At 35.6% G+C, this 21523-nt stretch overlaps 1 protein-coding gene across 1 annotated transcript in view; it reads right to left on the bottom strand.

The window, feature by feature from the left end:
* ASCC3 (activating signal cointegrator 1 complex subunit 3) overlaps positions 1–21523 on the bottom strand; it is a 318333-nt gene that overhangs the window by 284390 nt on the left and 12420 nt on the right. The window contains exon 3 of the mRNA XM_068985127.1: positions 14929–15488. Coding sequence (XP_068841228.1) covers positions 14929–15488 — 560 coding nt within the window. The remainder of the gene's footprint in view (positions 1–14928; positions 15489–21523) is intronic.

Here is a 21523-nt window from a genome sequence, read left to right as displayed (position 1 = left end):
TCTTCTTAAAATTATTTTGAAAAAAAATCTCCCTTTTACACTTAACGCAGGAAGGAGGCTGCCTTCTGATAACAAGTATTAGCAATTAAGATGAAAAAGAAAGTATGGCACAAAATTCACACTTGAATGCACCTTCTCTGGCAAGACAGAAAAAGGGAAAAACCTAAAAGATACCTCAAACTTAAAAAAAAGAAAAATCTCTCTCTGGACCATAAATCGAGCAAAAAAAGAGTAAGGCACTGAGTAGGGTAAAAGTGACAAGCTGAGCTTCAGTTTTGGACAGCAAGGCCAGGAGCCTGGCTCCTGGGAGATAATCTAGATGAAAAATGCTGCAAACAATGTGGGAAGCAGAGCCAGGGGACTTAGGTGAAGCCAGAGCATGGGCACAGAGCTCCTCTGTTCATAAGAAGGGCCTGAAAAGAACTACCATCAAGATGAGATTTGGGGCCACACCTTCTATAGCAATCTAAGATGGGAAGGAAGGGGAATGTAGAGGGAAGATCCTACAAATCAACATCAGCATAAAAATTAAAATTTTAAAACATATGAACAAACCTTAAACTAAAAATGACAATCAACAAAATCAACACAGGAACTTAAGTTTACTCTGAAGTAGGTAATACAGAACAATGTGATAAAACTTTCAGTTCAGTTCAGTTCACTTCAGTCGCTCAGTCGTGTCCGACTCTTTGCAATGCCATGAATCGCAGCACGCCAGGCCTCCCTGTCCATCACCAACTCCCAGAGTTCACTCAGATTCACGTCCATCGAGTCGGTGATGCCATCCAGCCATCTCATCCTCGGTCATCCCCTTTTCCTCCTGCCTCCAATCCCTCCCAGCATCAGAGATTTTTCTAATGAGTCAACTCTTCACATGAGGGGGCCAAAGTACTGGAGTTTCAGCTTTAGCATCATTCCTTCCAAAGAAATCCCAGGGCTGATCTTCTTCAGAATGGACTGGTTGGATCTCCTTGCAGTCCAAGGGACTCTCAAGAGTCTTCTCCAACACCACAGTTCAAAAGCATGAATTCTTCGGCGCTCAGCTTTCTTCACAGTCAAACTCTCACATCTGTACATGACTATTGGAGAAACCACAGCCTTGACTAGACGGACCTTTGTTGGCAAAGTAATGTCTTTGCTTTTGAATATGTTATCTAAGATGGTCATAACTTTCCTTCCGAGGAGTACACAGAATGCAGAGAAGAACTATACAAAAAAGATCTTTACCACCCAGATAATCATGATGGTGTGATCACTCACCTAGAGCCAGACATCCTGGAATGTGAAGTCAAGTGGGCCTTAGAAAGCATCACTACAAACAAAGCTAGTGGAGGTGATGGAATTCCAGTGGAGCTATTTCATATCCTCAAAGATGATGCTGTGAAAGTGCTGCACTCAATATGCCAGCAAATTTGGAAAACTCAGCAGTGGCCACAGGACTGGAAAAGGTCAGTTTTCATTCCAATTCCAAAGAAAGGCAATGCCAAAGAATGCTCAAACTACCGCACAATTGTACTCATCTCACATACTAGTATAGTAATGCTCAAAATTCTCCAAGCCAGGCTTCAGCAATACGTGAACCGGGACCTTCTAGATGTTCAAGCTGGTTTTAGAAAAGGCAGAGGAACCAGAGATCAAATTGCCGACATCCTTTGGATCCTTGAAAAAGCAAGAGAGTTCCAGAAAAACATCTATTTCTGCTTTATTGACTATGCCAAAGCCTTTGATTGTGTGGATCACAATAAACTGTGGAAAATTCTGAAAGAGATGGGAATACCAGACCACCTGACCTGCCTCTTGAGAAATCTATATGCAGGTCAGGAAGCAACAGTTAGAACTGGACATGGAACAACAGACTGGTTCCAAATAGGAAAAGGAGTATGTCAAGGCTGGATATTGTCACCCTGCTTATTTAAAGTATATGCACAGTACATCATGAGAAACACTGGGCTGGAGGAAGCACAAGCTGGAATCAAGATTGCCAGGAGAAATATCAATAACCTCAGATATGCAGATGACACCACCCTTATGGCAGAAAGTGAAGAGGAGCTAAAAAGCCTCTTGATGAAAGTGAAAGAGCAGAGTGAAAAAGTTGGCTTAAAGCTCAACATTCAGAAAACAAAGATCATGATATCTGATCCCATCAGTTCATGGGAAATAGATGGGGAAACAGTGGAAACAGTGTCAGACTTTATTTTGGGGGGCTCCAAAATCACTGCAGATGGTGACTGCAGCCATGAAATTAAAAAAGACTTTCAAGTAAGCACCAAATTTCTAGGAGATAATAAAGCAGTTGTTTTCTATTAAAAGGATTTACGAAACAGAACAAAAGAAGGTATACTGAAACATTCTATCTTTTTTGCTCAATTTTTCTGTAAACAATGCTGCTATTTAAAAAGTTTATTAATTTAAAAAATGATGATAACTGATTCAAGGAAAAATAACTTTTAAAGCTCTATCAATCAAGGTGATTCTCTTCCTGCTGATAAATATTTGTAAAGTTAAAGGACCATACACTTGTGGTTTAAATAAAAACTACCTAGTAAAATGCCTTACATATAAAAAAAAAGATGCTTAACAAATATTTGTGAAGAAAATGAGTAATGAAAAGGGGAAATTAATGGCCAGTATGATGTCATTTTCAAACCGCACTAGTTACCACGTCATAAAATATACGTATCTTTTAATATTCTCTTTGGGAACTATTTTATTTTGCAGATACAATAAATGTCCTTGATGTCATTTTATATTTTTAGAGTATTTCAAATGGTATCATGATTATTATCGGTAGCATTTAAAAACAAGTAGTCATAAACAGGTTAAAAATTTCAAAGAAGAAACCTATTTCCACTGTGAAACAATTATATCTGTTATAACTGGATGTAACCAGAAGGACATCAGGCTTGTCTCAAACCCTTTGTATCTAAAGATGGGAAACTACCAGATGTCTTATTATTTAAAATGGATACCTGCTATATGAATAAAAGCCAAAACTTACGTGAGAAAAAATAAAGACCAGCAAAATTAAAACCTGATTATTTGAAAGCAAACACTCTTGTATCAAAAATAAGAAAGTACAGACAAAAAGACTACGGCAACATAACTAAAAGTTGGTGTAAAAAATTTTTTTAATAAGAAGACATGAATAACTTGAGAGCAAACAGCTTGAATATGTGGCTAATGAAATGGCTAATTTCATAGAAAAATATAATTGTCAAAGGATTTAAGAAGAAATAGAAAATCTGAATAAACCAACCAGAAAATATGATTTGCTACCTACAAAAGACACCAGGTGAGATAAGTTTATTAGCATACTAGTGTCAAACTTTCATGAAAGAAATAATTGCTTTAAGAAACCTTTTAAAAAATAAAGAAACCTCCATAAGTTTACTTTATGAAGTCAGAATAACCTTAGGCATTAGTATTAAAATGGGCTTCCCTAGCGGCTCAGATGGTAAAGAATCCACCTGCAACGTAGGAGACCTGGAGTTGATCCCTGAGTCAGGATGATCTCCTGGAGAAGGGAATGGCAACCCGCTTCAGTATCCTTGCCTGCAGAATTGCATGGACAGAGGAGCCTGGTGGGCTACAGTCCATGGGGTCACGAGGAGTCAGACATGACTGAGCAACTAACACATTAGTACTAAAACAGGGTGATTTACAAATCATCTGCTCAAGTTGGGATTCTAAGCATAGCAGGAGGACTGGTATATCATGTGACTATCCAATAAAGCCCCATGGCAAAGAGGAGGCATTCTGATTTTCATAAATTAAACTAAGGCAAATCCATGTATTTCCATTTTTAGTTACAAAATTTTACAACGTAAGAGTTGTACCTACATCTCTACTGTATGTAATAAACAGCATACACCATACACTATAGAAAATGTGGTATCCAGAGAAAAATGATACTCAATTTAGGGAATGTCTTAGACAATAAGCAACTTTAGCTAGATTTATATATAAAATGAAAAAGATGTGCATACTGAAAACAAAGACTAATATAGTATGATAAAAGAAAATGCTAACTGAGTAATTCTGAAAAGTTTTGAATTAACAGTCCATGTGGAACTCAGTATCAGAATAATTATATAAAGCAGAGCATGATATTTATAACACTGTAAATTATTCTTAGTTTGATTTGTGGGCATAAAAAATTATTAAATATTCATACATTCCAAAATAAAGTCTTAAACAACAAAAGAAAATGACCATGAAAATTAGGACAGTATTTATTTAACATTTATTTTTCTCTCAAGAAAAATGTGCTATGCAAATTGTTGCTGCATTGCAGAGAATTAGATAAATTACATTTTCAGAAAAACTTACTCATTATTTACAGGTACTTAATCTAACATAACAACTTAACAAAGCTAAAACCAAGGTCACTTACAACTTAATTAAAACTACTTGGAATGTAAATCTATTTATTCCTCACATACTATAATTAATTAGATGTATAAGTTAAGGTTAAAGTTAAGTATCATTGTATATTTAAAAGTTAACTTTACAATTGCATGCACATGGCTAATTTATAGAGTACTAGATTATTAAAAAGAAATTATGCTGATTTTTAAATGCCTTAGTGAAAACAAATTTATAGCTATCATATGCATGTATGAGCGGATGCATATTATGCATATATATATCTAAAGCTGACAAATATTAAATTTTAACTATTTAAATAAATGCTTACAGCAATTTCTAAATGTAATCGCCATACTTATTTATGCCTATAAACTGACAACTAAAACATTATTCAGAATGTTTTTTTATTCATCTCAAATACTTTTAAAACACAGAAATTTATTCTTTATTCTCATATATTTCTTTCCTGTATCAAAACATTACAGATATTTCTCAATATATATTTAGAAAATCCATATGCTCTTCCAAATCAGTCATAACAACATTCATTATATCAAACATAATTTTCTTGCCCATTCTCCTTTTAAATATATGTGTGAAAGTTCCAAGAGGAAGAGACTTAAGAAAGCAAGATAATGGGAATGGGATGACTGAACTCTGTTACATTACCTTTTTGTCTCCCAAAACCCAAGAATACTTGACACACAGTAGCGAATGAATGAATGAGTGAATAAACAGTACCAAACAGAGAAGAATAAAACTAAATGCATGAAATTTGGCAAAATGTCTTACTCTTTGAACAATCATTCCAACCTAGGGCAAAATAGTCTGAAATCTGTTATTGCCATAAATTGGAAGCAAATGAGTATTTTTAAGTCCTCATTGTGAGTTAACATATTAATAATATCTTTCCCTCCATGTCTACAAGATGACACAAGGCCTTGAGGACTTTTGGGGATGAAAGATATCTTAAAAGTCATGTAATTCAACCCTCCACAAATTTCAACAAACTAATCATTGAGCATACATGTCTACCTTTCCAATAAAAGATCTCATTATTTGACAAAAGAGCACCTTATATTTAAAGGATTCAGAAAATGTTTGCCTGAGCTGAGATCTGTCTTCATGTACCTTCCACCCAGAGCACTAGTTAAAATTTTGGGCCATCCTTCTTCCACATACAGATCTTCAAATATTATGCCCATCCTCCTATCCCACCATAGATTTCTCTCAAAAAGAATAACCAGTTAGAGGTTTTTCAAGTGTTCATCACAAAACATTAATCCTACTTCCTTCACTGACCTCATCACTCTCTTCGTTATGACTTTTGTAGGACTGTAACTCCCTTAAAAAAAAGTATGGTGGCCAGGTGCGGCCTAAAGAGCACAAAAAGGAGCTGAACTGTCATTACCCATGTATAAAATTGTACTTTTTTAATATTAAAATTGTATTGTCAGCTGGCTACATAAGACTGCTTACAAAAATAATACATATGGAATACTTAGCATCTGCTAGGCACTATATTTTAAGTGCTTCAAGTGCTTTACATCGTCTCTTCACAGCAACCTATATGGTAAGCCTATCACTTTCTCCACATAACAATTACAAAAGCTGCACCTTGGAGAAGTGACTTGGCCAAAGTCAGTTATCAGCAGGAGAGCTAGGATTCATACATGTGTCTGCCCTAAAGCCCTTTCTCTCTCTCTTTTTTTTTTCCATTCTCTCTTAAACACTTGAATTCCCAGGTCCCAGGGCTAACTCACACTAAATGTAGTTTATTCAAATGCTGCTGCTGACCTGGACCTTCCTGGCTAAAGTTAACAGTGTTCCCTGTTACAAGTATATGAACTTATATGTATCTGTTTTATGTCGTATTCAGCCTACTGTTCTAACAATTTGAACCATAAAGAAGATAAAAGCAACATTCAACGAAGATAATATATATATATATATATATATATAGCTAGTGCTTTCCCAATATAGACTGTAAAACTTAAGAGACCTGTTACAGCAGGTAAAACACTTCAACTGTCTTGACCTTTCCTAATTTTTACATTCAGATAAAAGTAGAACATGAATTTTCCTCATAAAAATTTTATCTCTTATAAAGTAAAAGTAGGACTGAATAATCCGAAGTGGCAGACAATGTGGAAGTAACAAGAACCTTGGGGAGAAAATGGCTATATCACTTCAGAGCACGTAACATGAATATATTCATGTATGTACCTACAAATTAAATACAAAGATATATCTGACCCAAATCACATTCTGACTAAACCCAGTGAGACTAAAAAGAAAAAAGTTCATAAAAGAGAGGTTCAGTCACGTCCTGAGGACTGCCTTTCTAAGCAGAACACCAAAAAAAAGAAAAGACTCCTAAATGAAAAGATGAATAGACTTGCCTATTTATATACCCAAAACATCTACAAAAAAAATTGCAATCTCATTATAAATTATCTTATTAATTAAGAAAAAGTAACTTAACTTCATCAAATGAAAAATTCACAATTCTCATAAGAAAGCAGTAAGTGGCCTATAAATATATGAGGAAAAAAATCTTTACCTCAGTAGTAATAAAAATGTAATTAAAACAGTGAGATATCATTTTCTTCCTAATAAACTGGGCTGGCCAAGAATGTAAGTTCAAGGATACTCTTATATACTACAGGCAGAAATGTACACTGGTGGATTCTTCCAGGAAAGAATTCTGTCAGTACTTCTGGATGCAAAACTTTAAGTACTAGGAATATATTAAAGGGGAAAATGTGTGTGAGCAAATATTTAGCATAAGAGTTTTATCATAGAGAAAGGCCAGATTTAACTTAAATCTTCAGTAGCAGAATAAACTAGGATATGATGAAAAATGTATACTGTGCAGCCACTAAAAAGTATTCTACACTAACCAAATCACCATGATATACACATGAAACTAATATCACATTGTAAGTCAAGTATACTTCAATTTAAGAAATGTATACAATAGACAATGTATTGCAGATTTTATTGTCATAAAAATGTTTTACTGTCTCACATAGAATTGTTAAGTAACAAAAAAGCAATTCATAGGCCATATAATCCACTTTTAAATTATTCATATTTTTAAAATATATATGCCAAAATAGTTGCTATGACCATGACCAGATATAGTGAGAATGCAGATGATTTTGTTTCTACATGTTATATATGTGTGCTCTAAATTTTCTACAATGATACATTTTTTTTAATTAGAAAAATAAAGTTGTGTAAAGAACAGTCAACATTAAAAAAATGAAATAACACAAAAGGCTAGAATTTCCAGTACAGTCTTGAAAATAAATAATAAGGGGAAAAAAATGGATTCTATAAAACACTATGGCTAGGCAGTAACCAAACTAAAAAAAAAAACTAGAGGGACATGAGAAAAAGTATGGTAGCAAATCACAATAAAAACTAACATAATTATACATATATGTCTTTAAAACATAGTATTGTAGTATCTACAAAGTTAAATCTCTAAGAATATCTTGGCACATAAAAATGAGAGAAATAACAAGGAGACTTTCTTTACTAAGTTTGAAGCAAGGAAATAAAACCAAGACATATGTTCCTCCATGAGGAAGATAAGAGAAGTCCATTCTCACTTCTTCTACAGGAAACATTAGCTTAAGACAGGAAAGAGCAGAATAGATACCATAAAGACTGAATGCTACCTATAGGGAACTACTGAGCTTTATCTTATGGAGAAAGTAGCAAGGAATCACTTAACTTCTTCAAATAAATAACTTCAGGTGTTCAGACCCTGATGTATCATATCCCAAGGTTCAAAAACTACTTACAGATTTGAGGCCAGAGTCTTTGCTATCTCTGAGGAATAATAAAGGAAAGCACGTGCCAGATGAAGGCAAAATTCCCCAATTTAAAAAATAAATGATATAAAAAAATGGATTGTGAAAATTACTTAATATCAATACATGGAAATGTAACAGAACAAAGAACAGAATTCACAAGTAAAATCATGGCAAAATAGTCTTCTTTTTCCTATGAGATTGTTAGGTTAGCTGCTCTTAGATTGGAAAAGTAACTGAAAGTTTGATACCTTTGAAGATGAGATGATGAAAGCATTCTACACATCAGTAGTGTTAGATCTATACAGGACTGAACAGCTGCATCCAAATTGTGTTGATAACGGATTAATGCTAACAGAGGAAAACTGGGAGAGTTTTACACTTTAAAAAAAGAAAAGACCAAAGAAAAGAAAAATATAACTTCCATCACATGTCTAAAACACAATCATATAAAAGAGGAGACATCTATAACTTTAGTTCCCCGTTTATAGATATAAGGCTAAATGGCAGATGTAATAGGAGCAGTTTGTCAGTTTAATAAATAAGTTAGATGAGGGCTACTCAAGAAAGGGGTAAAATGCCTTTTGAAAAAAAAGAAACTCATTAGAATAAGTAGATCTTATTATATGGGCATCACTTGGATAGAATGTTAAGACACACCCATAATATACTTTTGGGCAGGGTGGGGGGAATGCTATGATTCTAAATATTCTCTAAGTATAACTTTACCCAATGGCAGCTCTCTACTCAGACTTGGGGCAGGGGCAGGGCTCTTCTGATTATTTGGTGAAATGACTATAGAAAAAGCAATACATAATTGGTCCTCACAGTTGAAGATATATTATTTTAATTTCAACCTCAATAATGTTGGCATCCTTATATAATATGAAGACTTTTCATAAGCATTCATGTCAGTCATTCAGCTCAATAATATTTTAAATTTCCTACTCTGGGTAACAAAATCATCAACTTTCAATGTGTGGTCTAGAATCTCTGAGATCCTTTCAGGAGATCCATGAACCAAAATTATTTTTGTAGTAACAGTCAAATGTTATTTGCCTCCTTCATCCTCATTCTCCCATGAGTAGAAAGTGAGTGGGGTTTTAAGAGGCTACATGTGTGATACATGAACAGACTGCATGCAGAAGCACATATGGGAATCTAGTTGTCTTACATTAAGCTACACATTGAAAAGACTTGAAAAAATGCCATACAATCCCATTCTTTATATTTTATATTCTATTTTGGAAAAGTTATTTTTCATAAAAATGTTACTTATATTAATGTAACAGATTTAGTGTTATTAGCATTAATATAATAGATTTAGCTATTTACACTAATGTAATAGTATTATTTAAATGATTTATTTAATAAATACACTATTTAATAACATATTAAAAACTTTGTTTCAATTTTTAACATAATATTCCATTCAGTTCAGTTGCTCAGTCATGTCTGACCCTAGTAGAACATTATGATAATCAACATAAAGAAAACTCTATGAGATCCTCCATAATGTTAAAGAATGTAAAGTTTGGGAGCCACTTTATTAAGCCACGCTAATTATTCTATATTAAAATTTCAAAGGATGCTGGAATCATTTATAATGCAAATGAGTATTTAAAAAAATAGTCTTTCCTCAAAAGACATTCTAACCAAATAAGTCCTAATTTTTAAGATCAGATACATATCTGGAACAGGACTGGGTTCAGAAATGAACTTAAATAAATACTTATTTAAATAAATACTTATTTAAATGGGTTAAATAATACCATCTGCATAGAGTTGATAATGCTAATGGTGAATGTAAAATTAGAAAAGCTATAAAAAATGAACCTCAGGGGCACAACTGCAAACTATGATAATATCAATATAACTCAAAATTCACTTTTCCTAAGAACTTGTTACACATAACTCATCAATATTTACATCAATATTAATAACTCTGCAAATAGCATTTAATCCTGAAATAATACCAAGATATGTATACTCCATTTCCAATATTCTCAAGTAATTTTCTATTAATTTCTTTTCTATTTTATCAAAGATTTTAAAATCAGAACTCACTACAAAAACTGAATTCAAGACTTTTAGAATAGTGAGACTTATAAAAGCAAAAGAGGAAAATAAAAGCAGTAAAAATAATAATTCTCTGAATTAAGAACTACCCTCTGCTGCTGCTGCTAAGTCACTTCAGTTGTGTCTGACTCTGTGCGACCCCATAGATGATAGACAGCAGCCCACCAGGCTCCCCTGTCCCTGGGATTCTCCAGGCAAGAACACTGGAGTGGGTTGCCATTTCCTTCTCCAATGCATGAAAGTGAAAAGTGAAAGTGAAGTTGCTCAGTCGTATCCAACTCAACTCTTAGCGACCCCATGGACTGCAGCCCACCAGGTTCCTCCGTCCATGGGATTTTCCAGGCAAAAGTACTGGAGTGGGGTGCCATTGCCTTCTAAGCATCATTTAATTAACTACTTGAAACATCTATATATAACAAGGCATAGATAAAATTTATTTACTGATCTGTAAGGTATCCACTCTAATAAAACTTTGCATACGTGGAAATATATAATCCTTATTAATGTGGAAGGCAAAAATCTAACATTCGAGAACCTAGAGTTTGTGAAACATTATGGTAGGTAGGTACTTCATATGTAGTATCTCATAAATCCTTACAGCGACATTGTGAAACAAAGGTTCACAAGAGTTTAGTAACCTGCCCACAGTCAACAACAGGAAAGTGCACAGAGACAGAATTTCCTTCAGAGCCTTGTAAGTCAGTGTCCTTCTCTTCAAAGAATCCAGTGATATACCAGAGAGGAACAGCAGAGGCCCAGAATACCTACCAGTCTTGCTTTGTGACTTTAGGAAACAAACTGGGATGCTGGTTTTGGGGTTTTTTTTTGTTTGTTTGTTATCTTTATACATAGTATACCATCCTTACCTTGCAGAACTATGAAGAAACTGGTTATATCAAGTGAGACAGTTTGGTCTAACTCTATATATAACAGGCATTCAAAACATGGGAGTTTTGCCGTTATTAAAACTACTACTTTCTTGGGGAAAAGTTTCTGTTTAAAGTTCATTTTGACTATGTGATCCTATTAGGACTAAACCTATTGCTACAATTCTGGTTACAGAAAAGCAGCAGCAAAGAAGATGTCTGTACCAATCAAGGATGAGTTCTGATTAAGAAAATAATCTGAAATGTTTATATCTTATCTTCTTCTGGGTAGTTAAAATGTACTAACTTTAATAAGCATTTTTAGAAGTAAGTAAGTCTCAAGAGTATAAAGACTAAAGAGTCTAGCCCAATCAAATTCTTAGGCTTAATCATAGTAACTATGGCGTTGACAAAGAAATTACAGGGAGTCAGAGTTTAAACTTAAAGATGCAGAGTAGGAAAGGAAAAGAAGACTGTACTCAGAAACCTAAGTTGGCTGTTTTATTAGTTCAACATTCACAGAAACACAGAATTACTTTAAATGCAATTCCCCACAGAAATGTTAAAACTCATCTTTAACAAGTTCTCAACATTTCATCCTTTCTCTTATTTCAGCCAATTCTGTATTTGGAATTCTGTATAAGGAACAGATATTGTTTCTGAAGAAATTGTAAATCAGAGTAAATGCCAAAGAATTCTAACCATATTTAAACTGCTTGATGTTTCAAAGCATCAAAACTAAGGAAATGTACAGAACTATTTCTTGGCAAAGAAAGCACACACTGGAGTCAGGGATGTCTGAGTTTAAATCCTGGATTCACTATTTATCCTGCAACCTTGGACAAATTTCCCAGCACCTCTATAAAACATGTATCTCCAGTGAGTAATAATCCATGAGGCCACCAAAACATTTCCTTCAAGTACCAGCAAAACAGGGGTATCAAAAAATGAGAAAAACTTTTTTTTAAGAATTTGATGTTTGAAAAAGACATCAATTCAGCCATAATGCTAAAAATAAAATAAAATTTTATTAGACTTTCTTATATTTGCTGTAGCATGCTTTTAATTTTTTAAAAAAGTCTATGGGAAGGGAGAAGAAATGCCTCAGCATTTAACATTTTCAGTGCTTAAGGTCTCTAACAGTTTTTAATCCAGTACATGAAATATTCACTTACATGCTAAACTGTCCATAAAATCCTGGTTGAAAATCAATAAGCAAGATCAAGCAGGGTGTAAGTGGCTTACAATATACCTGAACAAAGCGTATAAGGCTTTACCTTATTTGGCCCTTACCTCCCTGCTCATCCTTGTCTCTGACCACACCCACTTTGCATATCTTGCGTCTTCACTGCAGAGACTACAGCCCTCAAAACACACCTTGCTTTTTCTCACACTTAAAATATGTTCCTTACCTTTCTGATCCATTTGAAGAAGTTAAATCTAGCTGTATTTTAAGGTTTGGCTAATGCTCACCCTCCTCTATGAATACTTTTCCTACCATTCTAACTCCCCTACGAAATCTATGACTGACTCGTCTATGCCCCACTTTTCATTGTATATAGTATCATCATAACTAGGTATCTGGGTGCACTTACTTACTGGCATGCCTCTTCTGACTAAACAACAAATTCCCTAAGAGCAAGGTTGCTGTCTTATTCATCCTTTTATGCTTAGTATGTAGCACTGTACCTAGTGCTACAACTTATGAATGGATGAAAGCATGAATTCACTCTGACCCTGCAGTTAGGTACATTATGAAAACAATCTTGACAATAAGAAAATGTTCTTCCAACAACCAGTTTCAGTTATATACTTAAGAATTGTGGTGAAAAACTAAGAAATGCAAACTTCACTCTAGATACTCTAAAATAAAAAGAATAGTTTTATGGCTCACTGAGACAAAATTTACATTAGTTTGATGTTTGTAAGTTTCAGTTTACAATAATCACAGCAAAATTCCTATGTATTCAATTATAACAAGCAGATAGTAAAATTTTCTTTATATCACAATTTTTAAAACAGTGTTACTTTTCAGAATGTCAAAGAACCACTTATGAATGTGGACCATATCTGATAAATAAACTAAGTGTAAAACATTAAAGGTAAACAAGACTGATCAAAGAATTAATAGCATGTTAACTTACTTTGAAACTACAGTTAATGAGTATAATATCTAACTACCACAGGTTTAGTTCTCCAATACCTATTTCTCCTATTCCCCAAATTTTTCTCCCCCTTCTGGAAAAAAAAAAATACTACCGAGATTTTTTTCTACATTTCTGATACTCTGTGTGATTTTAAAATTCTTCATTTCAATAACAAAAAAAATAATAATCGCAGCTACCATGCAGTATTTACAAATGCTACTTATCATTTCTGTCTAGTCAAGGCTATGGTTTTTCCAGTAGTCATGTATGGATGTGAGAGTTGGACTGTGAAGAAAGCTGAGTACCAAAGAATTGATGCTTTTGAACTGTGGTGTTGGAGAAGACTCTTGAGAGTCCCTTGGACTGCAAGGAGATCCAACCAGTCCATTCTGAAGGAGATCAGCCCTGGGATTTCTTTGGAAGGAATGATGCTAAAGCTGAAACTCCGGTACTTTGGCCACCTCATGCGAAGAGTTGACTCTTTGGAAAAGACTCTGATGCTGGGAGGGATTGGGGGCAGGAGGAGAAGGGGATGACAGAGGATGAGATGGCTGGATGGCATCACTGACTCGATGGACATGAGTTTGAGTGAACTCCGGGAGTTGGTGATAGACAGGGAGGCCTGGCGTGCTGCGATTCATGGGATCGCAGAGTCGGACACAACTGAGCGACTGAAATGAACTGAACTTATCATTTTACATATGGTATCCCATTTAAGACTTATACCAACTCCATAATCAATGTATTCTTTTTACCCTGAGACAGTCCAACCAGAAAACAGGCTCCAGGAGATTCAACTACCTAAAGTCTCACTACCAATAAGTGGGAAGGACTTCTGATTTCAAAGCCTCTGCCCTTTCTATTATTACAACAATATGCCACCTCTCTTTATCCTCATCAAATATATTACTCATCCAGGATTAAAACTGGGTTGACATTATTTGACATTTATATCAGAAAATGAATATAATGCCATGATTGAAAGCAATCGAAACCCTTCAAGATAAACTTTGCATGTGACAGTAAGAGTAATTCACCATTTTTTGAGTAACATCACCAAATGGTGGCATAGAAAGGAATTAAAATAATGTTTCCTTTGTGTGATATAAAAAAACTTACAAATACACAATTCTTTATTGAACAAGTAATATAAAATATTATTTATATTATTTATTATTATTTCCAGATCAGTTTGTTTTTGCAAGTTTATTCTTTCAATCATAGAAACTAACCAAAAATAGTTTGTAAATCAGTAAGTCATTCAACAGATAAAATTTCTGTTTAGAAACTTATTTTCATCAGATATTACTAGATTAACCATGTAATTTATCATTCAAACCTATATACTTTTTGAAGAAGGGGCACTTCTAATTATTACAATGTAACAACAGGTTTAACCAGAATTGTCCCATTAACCAGGACATGTGGACACCCTCACTATTCCCCTATTCATTACACTCACAGCCCTCCTACAACACAGTGGAGAAATTTCCATGCCTACCGTGTAAAACCATCTGGCTACATATTTGATCACTGCAGCACAATATTAAAGAAGTACTTTCTTTGCTAGACACCCATATTTTAAAAGGCTATTCCATTAAGGTAATGCACATTAAGATAAAATTGCAATAACTTCAACTGTACCTCATCCTGAAGTTCATCACCACTTTTAACAGAAGCAAGCATATCATATAAAGTACAGCAAAGATCTTCTATTCTTGTTGCTTCAGCCATTTCGTTTAAAGTTGCATTTAAGTACTTCTCAACTTCACACCACAAAAATGAGTCATTTGTTTTTTCTGCAGGCTTGCAGTTCAGAGTGGAATGCTCCTGAAGGTGGTCAGTCAGAAACTTCTTATAATCCAAGCTTATAGTTTTCTGGGATTCACCATTTATTGGCAGTTCATCAAAGTGGTCCAAATCATGCATGTCAAATGAAAATGCTAAATTTTTACCAAATAAAACTCGATCACCATATTCATTGGTTGTCATCTGGACAAGAGCAGTAAGACTGTCTTTACAAAAATGAGAAGTAATTCGATTAGTAGCATCACAAGCTGCAGTGGCAGATGATGATGGAAAGGGACCAAACATCTGTTTGATAGCCTTTGTTTCCTGGTGGCCAACACAGTCCTTCAAGTGAAATGTCTTGAAGAGAAACGCGGCTGCACTTTCAATGGCTTCTTTCCCATTATCTGTTCCAACTATTCAGACAAAAGAAACAGTATTAGCTTAAATGCATCATGGTTCAAGCTTCCATTTACCAAAAAAAACTGCTACAAATATTCCTCTGAGCAAATTCAACAGTGAAAATATACTGATATTTAGATAGAGTGAGACAGATGAAGATAACCAATTCAGGAACAGGAAAATCCCTTTAAGGCCATCCCCGAATTCCCAAAGAATGGCATTAGGTAAATAACCCATTATCAGTATTATACGTAAGTTAGAAACTACCTATAATAATCCCTTACCTTTTTCTAAAAACAATTTGAGGCATTAGGTAAGACTTATTTTATTTATTTTTTATTTATTTTTATTTTTTGGTAAGACTTATTTTAAAACCAAATTTTAAAACTTGATTTGATGAGCTAGTTAAATAAATAAGATGCAAAAAAAAATCTGAATTATAGACTTCTGGCGCTGGAAGGAAGGCAGCTCCCACAAGTTACAAATCCATAACCTTCTTTCCACATACCGTACATCTGAGATGGCAAGAACAGATTTATAGTTTTCATTCAAAAATATTTATTACTACATAAATCAACTACACTTCAATAAAAAAGTTTTGAAAATATTTAATACTATCAAGGATGTACATGAAAAGAATCTTTTAAAATAAACTCAGCCACACTATAAAAGTTTTTTTTAAATTCTGCTATTGAGAAGAGGCCAAAAGTAAATTCTTATGAAAATAAGAGAAAGTTAAAAGGAGCAGCCCCTAATTTCTTTAAGGCATTAGTATCTCATATCTGATTCTCTCAAAAGGAAGAAGAGTCTATAATTATGTCACAGAAGTCAAAGAATATTCTTAGAATAAAAAACAAATTCTATCTGAGAAGGCCTGAAAAGTCAGTAAGACTTCCTAAAGTAAAATTTGTAATGTTAGTAATAATACAATTAATACCATCATCTTCTTGAAACCATAGCTCCAATTACATCATTAATCACAAATCTTGAACAGCTTATGATAAAGTTCAATGCCTGCATGTGTGCTAAGTTGCTTCAGTTGTGTAGGACTCTTTGTGACTCTATGTACTACAGTCCACCAGACTTCTCTGTTCACCGGATTCTCTAGGCAAGAACACTGGAGTGGGTTGCCATGCCCTCCTCCAGGGGATCTTCCCAACCCAGGGATCCAAACCAGGTCTCTATGTCTCCTGCACTGGCAGACATGTTCTTTACCACTAGCGCCGCCTGGGAAGCCCCATAAAACTCAGTTATTCAACCTAAACTCCTATACTTTATTTTCAAGTCATGCCTGATGCTGATCCATTCTGTTTTACCAGCTTTACTCACTACTATACATTTCCTACTCTAGCCAACAAGAATTTCTTAACATCCAAAACTCAGGTCCTGTTCTTGTTGTTCAGTCGCTAAGTCGTGTCCAGCTCTTTCCAATCCCATGGAGTGAAGCGTGCTAGGATTCCCAGTCCTTCACTCTCTCCCAGAGTTTACTCAAACTCATGTCTGTTGAGTCGCTGATGCCATCCTGCCATCTCATGCTCTGTCGTCCCCTTGTCCTCCTGCCTTCCTCCTGCTGGGTAAGCCCAGCATCAATGAGAAATACTGATGCTGAGTCGGCTCTTTGAATCAGGGGGCCAAAGTACATCAGTCCTTCCAATGAATATTTCAGGGTTTATTTCCTTTAGGACTCACTGGTTTGATCTCCTTGCTGTCCAAGGGACTCTCAAGAGTCTTCTCCAGCACTCACCATTCTTCATGATCCAACCCTCACGTGTGTACATGACTACTGGAAAAACCATAGCTTTAATGATATGGACCTTTGTTGGCAAAGTGATGTCTCTGCTTTTAGTGAGATCTCTGCTTCTTCGGGCAATGACTGAAGCCATGAAATTAAAAGATGCTTGTTTCTTGGAAGAAAATCTATGACAAATCTATACAGTGTATTTAAAAAGCAGAGACATCACTTTGCCGACAAAGGTCTGTATAGTAAAAATTGTGATTTTTCCAGAAGTCACACATGCAAATGACAGCTGGGTCATAAAGAAGGCTGAGCACTAAGGAACTGATACTTTTAAACTGTGGTGCTGAAGAAGACTCTTGTCAGTCCCTTTGACTGCAAGGAGATCAAACCAGTCAATTCTAAAGGAAGTCAACCCTGAAGATTCATTGGAAGGACTGATGCTAAAGCTCCAATACTTTGGCCACCTGATGTGAAGAGCGGACATATTGGAAAAGACCCTGCTCCTGGGAAAGACTGATGGCAGGAGGAGAAGGGGCCAACAGAGGATGAGATGATTGTATGGCATCACCGACTCAATGGACATGAGTTTGAGCAAACTCCAGGAGACAGGACAGGGAAGCCTGGCGTACTGCTGTCCATGGGAATGCAGAGTCAGACACCACTTAGCAACTGAACAACAACTAGGTTTGTCACAGTTCTTCTTCTGAGGAGCAAGAATCTTTTAATTTTGTGACTGAAGTTACCATCCACAGTGATTTTGGAGCCCAAGAAAAAATCTGTCACTGTTTCTACTTTTTCCCTATCTATTTGCCATGAAGTGATGGGACCAAAGGCTATGATATTAGTATTTCAAATGTTGAGTTTTAAGCCAGCTTTTGCACCCTCATCGAGAGACTCTTTAGTTACTCTTGGTGTTCTCCCTGTTTCTTTTTTTAAGATTTGAAGTCCTTAAAAAATTTTTTATTATTATTATTTATTTGGCTGTACTAGGTCTTAGCTGCAGCATATGTGATCTTTAATTGCTGCATTCAAACTCCTGGTTGTGGCATGTGGGATCTAGTTCCCTGACCAGGGATTTTAACCTTGGTAACAGCAGGTCCTGTTCTACTCAATGCCTATTTCCATGCCTTTATTAAATCTTCCCCAAGGCCTGATCTGCTTCTTGAGAAACCTGTATGCAGGTCAGGAAGCAACAGTTAGAAATGGACATGGAACAACAGACTGGTTCCAAATAGGAAAAGGAGTACGTCAAGGCTGGATATTGTCACCCTGCTTATTTAATTTATATGCAGAGTACATCATGAGAAATGCTAGGCTGGAGGAAGCACAAGCTGGAATCAAGATTGCTGAGAGAAATATCAGTAACTTCAGATATGCAGAAGATACCACTCTTATGGCAGAGAGTGAAGAAGAACTAAAGAGCCTTGTGATGAAAGTGAATGAGGAGAGTAAAAAGCTGGCTTACAGCTCAACATTCAGAACACTAAGATCATGGCATCTGGTCCCATCACTTCATGGGAAATAGACAGGGAAACAGTGGAAACAATGGCTGACTTTATTTTTCTGGGCTCCAAAATCACTGCAGATGGTGGTTGCAGTCATGATATTTAAAGACGCTTACTCCTTGGAAGGAAAGTCATGACCAACCTAGACAGCATATTAAAGAGCAGAGATATTACTTTGTCAACAAAGGTCCATCTAGTCAAGGCTATGGTTTTTCCAGTGGCCATGTACGGATGTGAGAGTTACACTATAAAGAAAGCTGAGTGCCAAAGAATTGATTCTTTTTGAACTGTGGTGTTGGAGAAGACTCTTGCAAGTCCCTTGGATTGCAAGGAGATCCAACCAGTCCATCCTAAAGGAAATCAGTCCTGGGTGTTCATTGGAAGGACTGATGTTGAACCTGAAACCCCAATACTTTGGCCACCTGATGCAAAGAGCTGACTCATTTGAAGAGACCCTGATGCTGGGAAAGATTGAAGGCAGGAGGAGAAGGCGATGACAGAGGATGAGATGGTTGGATGGCATTACCAACGCAATGGACATGGGTTTGGGTGGACTCTGGGAGTTGGTGATGGACAGGGAGCCCTGGCATGCTGTGGTTCATGCGGTTGCAAAGAGTTGGACATGACTGAGAGACTGAACTGAACTGAACTGAACAAGGCCTCTAATTTCTCAAATCCTACCCATGTTTCATAGTCCAGCTGAAATGCCTCTCTCAAGGCAAGTAAAATACTATGTGCATTGTTTTATTCCCTGTTACCTAGCCAAAATAAGTGTCTCAATAGATTTAAACCATTGAATTTTGGGGACTTTCCTGATGGCCTGTGGCTAAGACTCCACTCCCAATGCAGGGGGCCCGGGTTCCACCCCTAGTCAGGGAACTAGATCCCACATGCCACAACTACGAATTTGCATGTAGCAATTAAAGATCCCACATGATGCAACTAAAACCTAGTGCAGCCAAATAAATACTTAAAAAAAAAAAAAAAAAAAAAAGACTACAAACCTTAAAAAAAAAAAAAAGAAGAAAAAGAAACTGCTGAATTATCTGAACCCAGGCCTCAAAGACACCAGACTACTGTTTTTACATTATACCACCTGGTTAGGTACTTTCTGTTGTATCTGATATTTACACATGTGTGTAGAAGACTAACAATTTATGCAAGTGAAGTTAAGCACAAAATATAAGTCCATTATTTAATTCTTCAAGTATAAAGTCTACAAAATCTTCCATTATTATAAAGAATTCATAAAACATCATCTGACATATTCTTTTAGTACTTAGGAAAATACATAACAAATATCTTCTAGAGATTAAATAATACCTTTAATTAATTAAATAGCATTTGTGTACACTTTAGTTATTTAGTTTATATATGAGGTTTGGAGAACTTAGGTTTTGGATAAGTTATGGATTGTGATAATTCTATAGACAATTCAACAGGACTGGGACTAAAGAAGTCTGACCAAAAATGGAATTCACATTTGCAAACTCATTCTGTACCTAACATTATAAATGTGCCCTTCAGTAAAGATATTATTTTGCATCTTGGCATTTTCCTTACACAACTTACTAAGAACTTTTAAATTAAGTTATCTCAATTCTTCTTAACAAAATTATCTCTATTTTATAGATACTACAAGAGACTTTACATTAAATTTGTGAGAGATCAAATAGCTATTTAGTTAATGAGCAAGATTCAAAGAAGTCTTCTAACTCCTAAATAAACTTTTTTCTACTATACTACACTTCTAGAAAGTAGATTTATCTCCTAGTCATTTGTTTTTTTTTAAGTCACTTTTGTGACCCCATGAACTGCAGCCAGCCAGGCTCCTCTGTCCATGGGATTTTCTAGGCAAGAATACTGGAGTGGACTGCCATTTCCCTGTCGCCTGCATTGACAGTCAGATTCTTTACCATCGGGCTTACTAGGGAAGCCCAGATTTACCTCTAATTCTCATTCGAAGTCACTCAGTCCTGTCCGACTCTTTGCTACCCCACAGACTGTAGCCCACCAGGCTCCTCTGTCCATGGGATTTTCCAGGCAAGAATACTGGAGTGGGTTGCCATTTCCTTCTCCAGGGGATCTTTCCAACCCAGGGATCCAATGTGAGAATAGTCAATTTATTACCAAAAGTGGAATTAACTTAAATGGCTATTATTAGGTCATTGGTTAAATTACATTACAGCCATATATTATATACATTAAACATAACGTGTGTCGCATCTGACTCTTTGCGACATGGAGTAGCCACCAGGCTCGTCTGTCTAGGGGATTTTCCAGGCAAGAATACGGGAGTGTGTCACCGTGCCCTCCTCCAGGGGATCGAGAGCCTAGTGGCCTTGTCTCTCCAGTCTCTTATTATCTCCTGTATTGGCAGGCGGTTTCTTTACCACCAAAGCGATCTGCAAAACCCAAACATAAAGCAGTGCTCCATGTATCTTGCTATAAAATAATCTCCACAATATATTAAGTGAGAGGGAAAAAAAGTAGGTTATCAGTTCACTTTTGAAGAAAAAACAAACTGCAGATTCATTAGGAACACCTACAAAGATCTAAAAACAATTTTTTCAAGGTTTCAAATTTTTAATTTGAGCCTTTTTGTACATCTATAACAATTTTTAGGTAACATACAGATACTTTTAAACTTAGTTCATAATGGTGCTTCACACATATTATTAATAATAGCCTTGCCTAATTACTAATTCTGGATAACCTGCTGTGTGTTGCGCTTTGTGACCCTATGGACTGTAGCCCACCAGGCTCTTCTGTCCATGGGGGTTCTCCAGGAAAGAATACTGGAGTG

This window comes from Capricornis sumatraensis, chromosome 13 (genome assembly GCF_032405125.1).
Source record: "Capricornis sumatraensis isolate serow.1 chromosome 13, serow.2, whole genome shotgun sequence".
Classification (NCBI taxonomy): Eukaryota; Metazoa; Chordata; class Mammalia; order Artiodactyla; family Bovidae; genus Capricornis; species Capricornis sumatraensis.
The sequence above is the reverse complement of the archived record's forward strand: the minus strand, read 5'-3'. Positions and strand labels throughout refer to the sequence as shown.